General features: G+C 43.4%; 1 protein-coding gene across 1 annotated transcript in view; it reads right to left on the reverse strand.

The window, feature by feature from the left end:
* The window catches only part of LOC121389369 (C-Maf-inducing protein-like), an 80,206-nt gene that overhangs the window by 6,163 nt on the left and 59,707 nt on the right, over nucleotides 1–14,336 (reverse strand). Inside the window, exons 11-14 of the mRNA XM_041520964.1 lie at nucleotides 5,012–5,266; nucleotides 3,373–3,567; nucleotides 994–1,099; nucleotides 425–495 (exon numbers count right to left, since the gene is read on the reverse strand). Coding sequence (XP_041376898.1) covers nucleotides 425–495; nucleotides 994–1,099; nucleotides 3,373–3,567; nucleotides 5,012–5,266 — 627 coding nt within the window. The remainder of the gene's footprint in view (nucleotides 1–424; nucleotides 496–993; nucleotides 1,100–3,372; nucleotides 3,568–5,011; nucleotides 5,267–14,336) is intronic.

Consider the following 14,336-nt stretch of genomic DNA (forward strand, 5'->3'; position numbering starts at 1 on the left):
CCTATCATTAGCGATGTCACGTCACTGTCGTTCTGCGAGTTAACGAGTTTACCACTGCCAAATATAGTGACATTCAACCCACATTACTGACATTGTTTACAACTGTCACAAATAATTTTTTTTATTATGGATGATAAAAAGAATACCCCCTTCTTGTCTTGTGATATCATAATTTATCAGCACTCGTTGATAAAAGTATAAAAGTCCTGTGCAAGCCTCGGATTTCATACTTTTATCAACTTGTGCTAATAAATTATGATATCACAAGACACTCGGGGAGTATCCTCTATATATAATTGATCCCCATCCCAGGGCTAAGACTCCATACACAAGACTGATGCTTGAGGAGTGTGATCAAGACTGCACCCATGTACCCAGTCATTTAACACAACCAGTTAAACGTCATAATAAAGTTGGTGTCTACCTTGAGCCACTCAAAAGTCAATGCTGACAATATTGTACTGTTCAGATTCAGTTTGCGTAGGTTTTTCAAACCTGAAAGAAACAAAAAATTGCATTTCTCAAAATGAAAGATAAATTTACTTCGGAACATCATGATTGTTTTAAAATCATACACTCTAAGTAAAATTGAATGCTGATAATTGTCAATGGTCCTTAAAACATTCTATGTTGAAAACTTTAAAGATACACACGTTAATGTCAAGTATAACATTTCATTTTCAAAATCACACTGTTCCCTAGCAAGCAATAACATTTATTCTTTCATGTTATTACATTTTAGTTCAACAGTTAAAAGTCTGTTTTGATAAATGACTACAGCACATTGAATTGAAAATGTGTTAATTCTGACACTGTCTTAGAGAGAAAACCTGCTACATTTTTCCATTAGTTGCAAGGGCTCTTTCATACACACCATCCCACAATAGCACATACCACAGCCTTTGATATGCACTGGCTGGAAAGAGAAATATCACATTTTAGATTCACATAATGATTAGTCTGCAACAAGAACTGAAGAAGTGTAATGTGTACCTCCAAGACAAATGAGTCCTTTATCTGTGACTGGCGTCTCACATAGGTTCAACACTTGTAACTTGTGAAGGTGTTCCGAGATCAGCTGAACACCCACATCACCAAACTGAAATTAAAAACAAAATTAAAACATTTTGCTTATATTTTTGTAACAAAAGCCTATAACACTAGTAAATACAAACTTGTTTAAATGGCCAACTCGGTTAACTGGACTTAAAAAGTAAAGTACAGTTTGTTTTGTTTAACGACACAAGTTTTTAAAACACCTGATAGCCGATGTTTGTTTTTTTGCTGGGGTGTTGTTAAACATTCATTCATGACACAACTTGTGGACATTGATTAAATTAATCATTAGCTATAGCATATTAAACATTTGATAATTTTGACACACACAGAAAACCTGCTACATTTTTCCATTAAGAGCAAGGGATCTTTTAAACGCATTTTTGAGACAGACAGGACAGCACATATCATGTGACAAAAATGAAAGAAACCAGGATCTTGCATATAAGTCAGGATCTTGTATATAAGTCAAGATCTTGCATATAAGTCAGGATCTTGTATATAAGTCAGGATCTTGTATAGAAATCTCTTTACCAGTATATTTGAAGCCCTTCACTGTATTGTACTTATTTTTATTACACAACCATGTCCCAAATAACAAAAACTGGGTCTGAAATAGTATCTGAAAAATCCCACCCAATGGCCCACGTCTTGTATTTCCGAAAAAGTATAACTCTTTGCCAGCTATTATTAACATTACTGCACCACAAAGACCTCAAATACCAAGTATTTACAGTAATTACAACATCTCACCTGGGTGGACCAGAGATTCAGGACGTCACATACCAAGTATTTACAGTAATTACAACATCTCACCTGGGTGGACCAGAGATTCAGGACGTCACATACCAAGTATTTACAGTAATTACAACATCTCACCTGGGTGGACCAGAGATTGAGGACGTCACATACCAAGTATTTACAGTAATTACACCATCTCACCTGGGTGGACCAGAGATTCAGGACGTCACATACCAAGTATTTACAGTAATTACACCATCTCATCTGGGTGGACCACAGATTCAGGACGTCACATACCAAGTATTTACAGTAATTACATCATCTCACCTGGGTGGACCAGAGATTCAGGACGTCACATACCAAGTATTTACAGTAATTACACCATCTCACCTGGGTGGACCAGAGATTGAGGACGTCACATACCAAGTATTTACGGTAATTACAACATCTCACCTGGGTGGACCAGAGATTGAGAACGTCACATACCAAGTATTCACAGTAATTACAACATCTCACCTGGGTGGACCAGAGATTGAGAACGTCACATACCAAGTATTCACAGTAATTACATCATCTCACCTGGGTGGACCACAGATTCAGGACATCACATACCAAGTAATTACATCTCACCTGGATCGACCAGAGATTCAGGGCCTCACATACCAAGTATTTACGGTAATTACAACATCTCAGCTGGGTGGACCAGAGATTGAGGACCTCACATACCAAGTATTTACAGTAATTACACCATCTCATCTGGGTGGACCAGAGATTCAGGACATCACATGCCAAGTATTTACAGTAATTACAACATCTCATCTGGGTGGACCACAGATTCAGGACGTCACATACCAAGTATTTACAGTAATTACAACATCTCACCTGGGTGGACCAGAGATTGAGGACGTCACATACCAAGTATTTACGGTAATTACAACATCTCACCTGGGTGGACCAGAGATTGAGGACGTCACATACCAAGTATTTACGGTAATTACATCATCTCACCTGGGTGGACCAGAGATTGAGGACCTCACATACCAAGTATTTACAGTAATTACACCATCTCACCTGGGTGGACCAGATATTGAGGACGTCACATACCAAGTATTTACAGTAATTACACCATCTCAACTGGGTGGACCAGAGATTGAGGACCTCACATACCAAGTATTTACAGTAATTACAACATCTCACCTGGGTGGACCAGAGATTGAGGACGTCACATACCAAGTATTTACAGTAATTACAACATCTCACCTGGGTGGACCAGAGATTGAGGACCTCACATACCAAGTATTTACAGTAATTACACCATCTCACCTGGGTGGACCAGAGATTCAGGACCTCACATACCAAGTATTTACAGTAATTACACCATCTCACCTGGGTGGACCACAGATTCAGGACGTCACATACCAAGTATTTACGGTAATTACAACATCTCACCTGGGTGGACCAGAGATTGAGGACGTCACATACCAAGTATTTACGGTAATTACAACATCTCACCTGGGTGGACCAGAGATTGAGGACGTCACATACCAAGTATTTATGGTAATTACAACATCTCACCTGGGTGGACCAGAGATTCAGGTATCTGAGAGAGGGCAGCTTGACGAGTTCGTGGGCACAGGAACTGGTCACCTGCGTGAAGGCTAGACTTAGGCACTCCAAGTTTCCAAACGACCCTGAACTTAGCATCTTCGAAAGGTCAGCATCTGTAGACTTGGATGGCAATGTGAGTTTCTTTGGGCCTCCTTTCTGTTGCTGGAAGTAAATAAAACTTTATGTTGTTAATAGCTGTACAGAGATAGATCTAGGAGATATTTTCTTTTCTTCTCCGCAATCCTGAAAAACAATATTTAATAATACAAAGTACAAATATAAAAAAGCATCATTAGATGTAACATTCCCAAATGATGTAATTTTTATGTTCATCCAGAAATTAAATAAAATTGTGATGCTGTGGCTAGACCAATGCAATGCCTTTAAAATGTAATGATTAGTAGAAATTTCAGGCCCATACACAGGGTGTTTTTGTGTGTGTGTGAGTGTGTATATATATGTGTGTGTGTGTGTGTATGTGTGTATATATGTGTGTGTGTATATGTGTGTGTGTGTGTATATGTGTGTGTGTGTATATGTGTGTGTGTGTATATGTGTGTGTGTGTGTGTGCGTGTGCGAGTGTGTGCAGGTTGTAACTCTCGAAAAAGGAGTTTTTTGAGTGTTGACATTGTTAAAAAACTGTTATTGTTGTAAATATATATTTTTTAAAGTGGACCTTGCAGCCGTTCACGCACTCAATCAGCAGTGCCATATTTTAAAACTGATACGCAATTGGATTTTATCATTATCAGCTATTTACTTTGCTATAATACATTGACAAGTTGAATTTTGAGGGCTCCTGTAAGGGAGGGGAGATATGCTCCCAATTATGCACCACCTGGGTAAGGGCCTGAATTTAATGATAGTAAAAATGAACTATCAGTAAGAAGAAAGTCACTCACTAGTTCCATGACAATAATTTGTCGGTCGCACATCTGTTTGCCCTCCATCATACTACCTTACCTGTGCACCCAAACCCACCCTCTGGGTAAGGGTCTGAATTTAATTCTGTAAAAGTAAACTAGGAAGAAATCTACTCACGAGTCCCCTGAGAGTGATATGTTGTTCACAAAGAGGTACATACATCTGTTTCTCCCTGTCGTGCTACCTTTTATTTAACGACACAACTGGAGCATATTGATTAATTAATCATCGGCTATTGAATGTTAAACATTTGGTAATTCTGACTCGTAGTCAACAGAGGAAACCCACAACATTTTTTCTAATGCAGCAAGGGATCTTTTATATGCACTTTCCAACAGTTAATTACAGTAAGAAAGCCACTCACTAGATCCCTGAGAGCGATCTGTCGTTCACACAGCGCCACGTACATCTGTTTGCCCTCTGTCGTACTACCTTACAGGTCTATAGGTGTGCGTGTCCCCCCCCCCCCCGATACAGGATTTAATTACAGTAAAAATTAACATAGAGAAATAGTCACTCACTAGATCCCTGAGAGCGATCTGTCGTTCACACAGCGCCACGTACATCTGTTTGCCCTCTGTCGTACTACCTTACAGGTCTATAGGTGTGCGTGTACCCAACCCCCCCCCAGGTACAGGATTTAATGACAGTAAAAATTAACAGAAAAATAAAGTCACTCACTAGTTCCCTGAGAGCGATCTGTCGTTCACACAGCGCCACGTACATCTGTTTGCCCTCTGTGGTGCTCTGCAGCGTGGTGATGATCTGCATCTTGAGGTCCTGGCTGCCGATCACCTCCAGCTCCAGCATCGCACACAGCACCTCCATCGCAGACACGCAGTCACGCAGTGCCAGCAGCATTGTCGGCTCGATCATCTTTATCATGCCCTGCAGGAAGCGCTTCCGCTTGCAGCAACACTGAATCAACGTTTTCAACTGCCGATTGGAGAAGACAATGTTGCAGTTATTATCTTTATTACTACTGTATAATGTTATTTCTTATGCAAGTTACAGATTATTATTTTTGTTACCTAAATCAACATTACAAATTGTTATTGCAGTAATATTCCTCACATATTTCTTGGTATTAGTGTTACAAATTATTATTACAATAAATATAGAATATCAGGTTACTACATTTTGACATTGGGTATATTTGGTGAGGTTTACACAATGGAGTAACAGGTAAGCTTCAACGAGCCCAAGCCCTTCACCAGTAGGGTTCACTGGGTAAGTATGATCCCTCAAGAGAGACAGACATACAGAGAGAAATAGAAAGAGAATGACAGAGAGAAATAGAAAAAAAAGAAAGAGATTCTTTAGTTTGTCAATAAGTGTATTTCAGTTATCCAATAACCTTGCAATTGGATTAAATTATAATTGGTAAATGTCACCTATACACAGCTGCATGAGTAGAGAACAGACCAGTCACCTCTTACTAGAATTTAATGCAATTTTGTCTCACCGAATGACAATTCTGGGACAAAGAAATTACAAGAGAGAGTATGAGAGAGAAGACCGAGAGTATGAGAGAGAAGACCGAGAGTATGAGAGAGAAGTATGAGAGAGAAGACCGAGAGTATGAGAGAGAAGACCGATAGTATGAGAGAGAAGACCGAGAGTATGAGAGAGAAGACCGAGAGTACGAGAGAGAAGACCGAGAGTACGAGAGAGAAGACCGAGAGAGAAGACCGAGAGTATGAGAGAGAAGACCGAGAGTATGAGAGAAGACCGAGAGTATGAGAGAGAAGACCGAGAGTATGAGAGAGAAGACCGAGAGAGAAGACCGAGAGTATGAGAGAGAAGACCGAGAGAGAAGACCGAGAGTATGAGAGAGAAGACCGAGAGTATGAGAGAGAAGACCGAGAGTATGAGAGAGAAGTATGAGAGAGAAGACCGAGAGTATGAGAGAGAAGACCGAGAGTATGAGAGAGAAGACCGAGAGTACGAGAGAGAAGACCGAGAGTACGAGAGAGAAGACCGAGAGAGAAGACCGAGAGTATGAGAGAGAAGACCGAGAGTATGAGAGAAGACCGAGAGTATGAGAGAGAAGACCGAGAGTATGAGAGAGAAGACCGAGAGAGACCGAGAGAGAGAGAAGACCAAGAGAGAAGACCGAGAGTATGAGAGAGAAGACCGAGAGTATGAGAGAAGACCGAGAGAATGAGAGAGAAGACCGAGAGTATGAGAGAGAAGACCGAGAGTACGAGAGAGAAGACCGAGAGAGAAGACCGAGAGTATGAGAGAGAAGACCGAGAGTATGAGAGAAGAGAGAGACCGAGAGTATGAGAGAGAAGACCGATGAGAGAGAAGACCGAGAGAGAAGACCGAGAGTATGAGAGAGAAGACCGAGAGTATGAGAGAGAAGACCGAGAGTACGAGAGAGAAGACCGAGAGTATGAGAGAAGACCGAGAGAGAAGACCGAGAGTATGAGAGAGTAGACCGAGAGTATGAGAGAAGACCGAGAGAGAAGACCGAGAGTATGAGAGAGAAGACCGAGAGTATGAGAGAGAAGACCGAGAGTACGAGAGAGAAGACCGAGAGTATGAGAGAGAAGACCGAGAGTATGAGAGAGAAGACCGAGAGTATGAGAGAGAAGACCGAGAGAGAAGACCGAGAGTATGAGAGAGAAGACCGAGAGTACGAGAGAGAAGACCGAGAGTACGAGAGAGAAGACCGAGAGTACGAGAGAGAAGACCGAGAGTATGAGAGAGAAGACCGAGAGTATGAGAGAGAGAGACCGAGAGTATGAGAGAGAGACCGAGAGAGAAGACCGAGAGTATGAGAGAGAAGACCGAGAGTATGAGAGAGAAGACCGAGAGTATGAGAGAGAGAAGACCGAGAGTATGAGAGAGAAGACCGAGAGTATGAGAGAGAAGAGAGAGTACGAGAGAGAAGAGAGAGTACGAGAGAGAAGACCGAGAGTATGAGAGAGAAGACCGAGAGAGAAGACCGAGAGTATGAGAGAGAAGACCGAGAGTACGAGAGAGAAGACCGAGAGTACGAGAGAGAAGACCGAGAGTACGAGAGAGAAGACCGAGAGTATGAGAGAGAAGACCGAGAGTATGAGAGAGAAGACCGAGAGTATGAGAGAGAGAAGACCGAGAGTATGAGAGAGAAGACCGAGAGTATGAGAGAGAAGACCGAGAGTACGAGAGAGAAGACCGAGAGTATGAGAGAGAGAAGACCGAGAGTATGAGAGAGAAGACCGAGAGAGAAGACCGAGAGTATGAGAGAGAAGACCGAGAGTACGAGAGAGAAGACCGAGAGTACGAGAGAGAAGACCGAGAGTACGAGAGAGAAGACCGAGAGTATGAGAGAGAGAAGACCGAGAGTATGAGAGAGAAGACCGAGAGAGAGAGAGAAGACCGAGAGTATGAGAGAGAAGACCGAGAGTATGAGAGAGAGAAGACCGAGAGTATGAGTATGAGAGAGAAGACCGAGAGTATGAGAGAGAAGACCGAGAGTACGAGAGAGAAGACCGAGAGTACGAGAGAGAAGACCGAGAGTATGAGAGAGAGAAGACCGAGAGTATGAGAGAGAAGACCGAGAGAGAAGACCGAGAGTATGAGAGAGAAGACCGAGAGTATGAGAGAGAAGACCGAGAGAGAAGACCGAGAGTATGAGAGAGAAGACCGAGAGTACGAGAGAGAAGACCGAGAGTACGAGAGAGAAGACCGAGAGTATGAGAGAGAAGACCGAGAGAGAAGACCGAGAGTATGAGAGAGAAGACCGAGAGAGAAGACCGAGAGTATGAGAGAGAAGACCGAGAGTACGAGAGAGAAGACCGAGAGTATGAGAGAGAGAGACCGAGAGTATGAGAGAGAGAAGACCGAGAGAGAAGACCGAGAGTATGAGAGAGAAGACCGAGAGTATGAGAGAGAAGACCGAGAGTATGAGAGAGAGAAGACCGAGAGTATGAGAGAGAAGACCGAGAGTACGAGAGAGAAGACCGAGAGTATGAGAGAGAGAAGACCGAGAGTATGAGAGAGAGAACACCGAGAGAGAGAGAGAAGACCGAGAGTATGAGAGAGAAGACCGAGAGTATGAGAGAGAAGACCGAGAGTACGAGAGAGAAGACCGAGAGTACGAGAGAGAAGACCGAGAGTATGAGAGAGAGAAGACCGAGAGTATGAGAGAGAAGACCGAGAGAGAAGACCGAGAGTATGAGAGAGACCGAGAGACCCGAGAGTATGAGAGAGAAGACCGAGAGTATGAGAGAGAGAAGACCGAGAGTATGAGAGAGAAGACCGAGAGTATGAGAGAGAAGACCGAGAGTATGAGAGAGAAGACCGAGAGTATGAGAGAGAGAAGACCGAGAGTATGAGAGAGAAGACCGAGAGTATGAGAGAGAAGACCGAGAGTATGAGAGAGAAGACCGAGAGTATGAGAGAGAGAAGACCGAGAGTATGAGAGAGAAGACCCGAGAGTATGAGAGAGAAGACCGAGAGTATGAGAGAGAAGACCGAGAGTATGAGAGAGAGAAGACCGAGAGTACGAGAGAGAAGACCGAGAGTACGAGAGAGAAGACCGAGAGAGTATGAGAGAGAGAAGACCGAGAGTATGAGAGAGAAGACCGAGAGTATGAGAGAGAGAAGACCGAGAGTATGAGAGAGAAGACCGAGAGTATGAGAGAGAGAAGACCGAGAGTACGAGAGAGAAGACCGAGAGTACGAGAGAGAAGACCGAGAGAGTATGAGAGAGAGAAGACCGAGAGTATGAGAGAGAAGACCGGCCTCAGTGGCACAGTGTTTAAGCCATTGGACTACAGGCTGGTAGCCCGGTACCGGCTCCAACCCAAAGCAAGTTCTTAATGGCTCAGTGGGTAGGTGTAAAGCCACTATACCCTCTTCTCTCTCACTAACCACTAACCAACTAACAACTAACCCATTGTCCTGGACAGACAGCCCGGATAGCTGAGGTGTATGCCCAGGACAATATGTTTGAACCTTAATTGGATATAAGCACGAAAATAAGTTGAAATGAAAGAGAATGATCCAATGTGTCTGATGAGGTGGAGGGTATTCGTCAATCAAACGTATCCTGACCCTAACCCTAACCCTGATGAGGTGGAGGGTATTCGTCAGTCAAACGTATCCTGACCCTAACTCTAACCCTGATGAGGTGGAGGGTATTCGTCAATCAAACGTATCCTGACCCTAACCCTAACCCTGATGAGGTGGAGGGTATTCATCAATCAAACATATCCTGACCCTAACCCTGATGAGGTGGAGGGTATTCGTCAGTCAAACATATTCTGACCCTAACCCTAACCCTGATGAGGTGGAGGGTATTCGTCAATCAAACGTATCCTGACCCTAACCCTGATGAGGTGGAGGGTATTCGTCAGTCTAAAGTATCCTGACCCTATTGTACATGCATGTACATTTTAATGCTGATGACTGTCTATGGTCCCTAAAATATTCTAATTACTGAATGGGTGATCTTTCTATACAGGGCTAACTGCACTGCCAAACGGCTAATTTTGGTCACTCGATGAATATTGGCAGTCTATTATTTCTAGCCTAACATTGAACAATGCAATGACAGCCAGAGGATGGTAACAGTCACCATGGCAACATGCATGGTCATCATGGATGATTGTAATCACCTATCCTTGCCTGAATAACCTACTGCCAAACAGCTAGGATGGTAACAGTCACCTCTGGAAACATGCATGGTATCCATGGAACATTGTAATCACCTATCCTTGCCTGAATAACCTACTGCCAAACAGCTAGGATGGTAACAGTCACCTTGGCAACATGCATGGTATCCATGGAATATTGTAAACGCCTATCCTTGCCTGAATAACCTACTGCCAAACAGCTAGGATGGTAACAGTCACCTTGGCAACATGCATGGTATCCATGGAATATTGTAAATGCCTATCCTTGCCTGAATAACCTACTGCCAAACAGCTAGGATGGTAACAGTCACCTTGGCAACATGCATGGTATCCATGGAATATTGTAATCACCTATCCTTGCCTCACTAATGGTTTTCTTTTGTTTAACAACATCACTGGCTACTGAATGTCAAACATTTGGTAATTCTGACATGTAGTCATTAGAGGAAACCTGCTACATTTTTCCTAATGCAGCAAGGGATATTTTATATGCACCATCCCACAGACAGGATAGCACATACCACAGCAATTGATATACCAGTCGTGGTACACTGGCTGGAATGAGAAATAGCCCAATGGGCCCACTGACAGGGATCGATCCCAAACCGACCGTGCATCAAGCAAATGCTTTACCACTGGGCTACGTGCCACCCCTGTGAATAACGGTGGTTTTCCTGCACATGGCTAACCTACTGCCAAACAGCTAGATGTGGTCAGTCTAGGAATGTGGCATGCCTTCCAACATTGCAGGGAAACTAACTGGGTGGTTTTCCTACACATGGCTAACCTACAGCCAAACAGCTAGATGTGGTCAGTCTAGGAATGTGGCATGCCTTCCAACATTGCAGGGAAACTAACTGGGTGGTTTTCCTACACATGGCTAACCTACAGCCAAACAGCTAGATGTGGTCAGTCTAGGAATGTGGCATGCCTTCCAACATTGCAGGGAAACTAACTGGGTGGTTTTCCTACACATGGCTAACCTACAGCCAAACAGCTAGATGTGGTCAGTCTAGGAATGTGGCATGCCTTCCAACATTGCAGGGAAACTAACTGGGTGGTTTTCCTACACATGGCTAACCTACAGCCAAACAGCTAGATGTGGTCAGTCTAGGAATGTGGCATGCCTTCCAACATTGCAGGGAAACTAACTGGGTGGTTTTCCTACACATGGCTAACCTACAGCCAAACAGCTAGATGTGGTCAGTCTAGGAATGTGGCATGCCTTCCAACATTGCAGGGAAACTAACTGGGTGGTTTTCCTACACATGGCTAACCTACAGCCAAACAGCTAGATGTGGTCAGTCTAGGAATGTGGCATGCCTTCCAACATTGCAGGGAAACTAACTGGGTGGTTTTCCTACACATGGCTAACCTACAGCCAAACAGCTAGATGTGGTCAGTCTAGGAATGTGGCATGCCTTCCAACATTGCAGGGAAACTAACTGGGTGGTTTTCCTACACATGGCTAACCTACAGCCAAACAGCTAGATGTGGTCAGTCTAGGAATGTGGCATGCCTTCCAACATTGCAGGGAAACTAACTGGGTGGTTTTCCTACACATGGCTAACCTACAGCCAAACAGCTAGATGTGGTCAGTCTAGGAATGTGGCATGCCTTCCAACATTGCAGGGAAACTAACTGGGTGGTTTTCCTACACATGGCTAACCTACAGCCAAACAGCTAGATGTGGTCAGTCTAGGAATGTGGCATGCCTTCCATTGCAGGGAACATTGCAGGGAAACTAACTGGGTGGTTTTCCTACACATGGCTAACCTACTGCCAAACAGCTAGATGTGGTCAGTCTAGGAATGTGGCATGCCTTCCAACATTGCAGGGAAACTAACTGGGTGGTTTTCCTACACATGGCTAACCTACAGCCAAACAGCTAGATGTGGTCAGTCTAGGAATGTGGCATGCCTTCCAACATTGCAGGGAAACTAACTGGGTGGTTTTCCTACACATGGCTAACCTACAGCCAAACAGCTAGATGTGGTCAGTCTAGGAATGTGGCATGCCTTCCAACATTGCAGGGAAAGCCAGAGATGAAAACAAGTCACCATCACAAACTGCAATGCCGTATTCTTGTCTGAATAATGAAGACTAACTGAGCAGACTTTCTATACAAGGCTAACTGCACCGCCAAAGAGCTAGGTGTGGTCAGTTGTGGTCAGTTGTGGTAGAGTGGCAGTGTGTTATTTTCAGCCTAATGTCCAACTGGAAATAGTCCCCACTTGAAACATGGTCACCATGACAGCCTGCAATGTCCTATTCTTTTTCAGAAATGCATTTTGAGTTATTATAATCTAATTACAGCTTAGCATTAACTTGGTTTTGTGGTGAAATGTTTTCAGGTTGGCATGTTTGGACTTATTATGGGTTTGCTTATTTTGGCACACCTTTTACTGCCTCAGCTTTTTGCAATCTAAAGACCTGGTTAACCTCATCTTAATAATGGGATACTAAACAGGTGGTCTTTCTACACAGGTCTGACTATACTGCCAAAAGATCCTGGTGGGGTTAATCATGGAAGAGTATCAGTGTATTATTTCGAGCCTAACTTCCAGCACTGCAGTGACAGTAGTTAGAGATGGAAACAGTCACCATAACAGACTGCAATGTCTTATTCTTGACTGAATAACAGACTAACTGGGTGGTCTTTCTACACAGGTCTGACTATACTGCCAAAAGATCCCGGTGGGGTTAATCATGGAAGAGTATCAGTGTATCAGTGTATTATTTCGAGCCTAACTTCCAGCACTGCAGTGACAGTAGTTAGAGATGGAAACAGTCACCATAACAGACTGCAATGTCTTATTCTTGACTGAATAACAGACTAACTGGGTGGTCTTTCTACACAGGTCTGACTATACTGCCAAAAGATCCAGGTGGGGTTAATCATGGTAGAGTATCAGTGTATTATTTCGAGCCTAACTTCCAGCACTGCAGTGACAGTAGTTAGAGATGGAAACAGTCACCATAGCAGACTGCAATGTCTTATTCTTGACTGAATAACAGACTAACTGGGTGGTCTTTCTACAGAGGTCTAACTGTACTGCCAAAGGGCTAGGTGGGGTTAGTAGTAAACAAATGACAGTGTATTATTTTTAGCCTAACTTCGCCAACACTGCAGGGAATGTCAGACTGTACTGCCAAAGGGCTAGGTGGGGTTAGTAGTAAACAAATGACAGTGTATTATTTTTAGCCTAACTTCGCCAACACTGCAGGGAATGTCAGACTGTACTGCCAAAGGGCTAGGTGGGGTTAGTAGTAAACAAATGACAGTGTATTATTTTTAGCCTAACTTCGCCAACACTGCAGGGAATGTCAGACTGTACTGCCAAAGGGCTAGGTGGGGTTAGTAGTAAACAAATGACAGTGTATTATTTTTAGCCTAACTTCGCCAACACTGCAGGGAATGTCAGACTGTACTGCCAAAGGGCTAGGTGGGGTTAGTAGAGGGAGGGTGGCAGTGTATTATATCCAGCTTAATTTCCAACCATGTAATAATGTCAACCAGAGATGGAAATGGTGACCTCTGGAAAAATGGTCACCATGGCAGACAGCAACGTCATATTCCTGCTTGATTAACAGTAAAGTTTGTTTTATTTAACGATGCCTCTAGAGCACATTGATTTTTATCTTATCAACGGCTATTGGACGTCAATGAATAAGAGAGACTAACTGGGTGGTCTTTCTACACAAGGTTAACCATAATTCCAAAGGGCTAGGTGAGGTAAGTAGTGGTACAGTGACAGTGTATTTCAGGGGAGGTCATAGAATGAAATCATCATCATTGGAAACAAGGTCACCATGGCAGACTGCAATTACTTATTCTTGACTGAATACCAGACTAACTGGGTGATCTTTCTACACAGGTCTAACTGTACTACCAAAGGACGAGGTGAGGTTAGTAGTGGAAAAATGGCAGTGAATTATTTTTAGCCTAACTTCTAAGACAGCCAGAGAGGGAAACATTCACCACTGGAAACATCATCACCAAGGCAGACTGCAATTTCTTATTCTTGCCTGGATAACTGAGACAATATATAACTGGGTGGTCTCTCTACACAAGTCTGACTGTACTGCCAAAAGGTCCAGACAGGGTCAGTAGTGGGAGGGTGGCAGTGTACTATTATTTCTTCAACGTAACACTGTCATGACAACCTGGGATAGAAACAAGGTTATACCACATGGGCAGACAAGCAATTGCTCTGTTCTTTATATCAATAACCAGTGCCATCTGGCTAGACGTCTCCTGAAGACTTCCAGGCAATCATAACTCTGACCGATATTTCCCAAAATAAGCCACAGATGTAGAATTCAGCAACCAGCTTTGACAGATCATGTAATAGTGAAGCTGTGTTACTGCAGGC

The sequence above is a fragment of the Gigantopelta aegis genome, chromosome 14 (assembly GCF_016097555.1).
Source record: "Gigantopelta aegis isolate Gae_Host chromosome 14, Gae_host_genome, whole genome shotgun sequence".
Taxonomy (NCBI): Eukaryota; Metazoa; Mollusca; class Gastropoda; order Neomphalida; family Peltospiridae; genus Gigantopelta; species Gigantopelta aegis.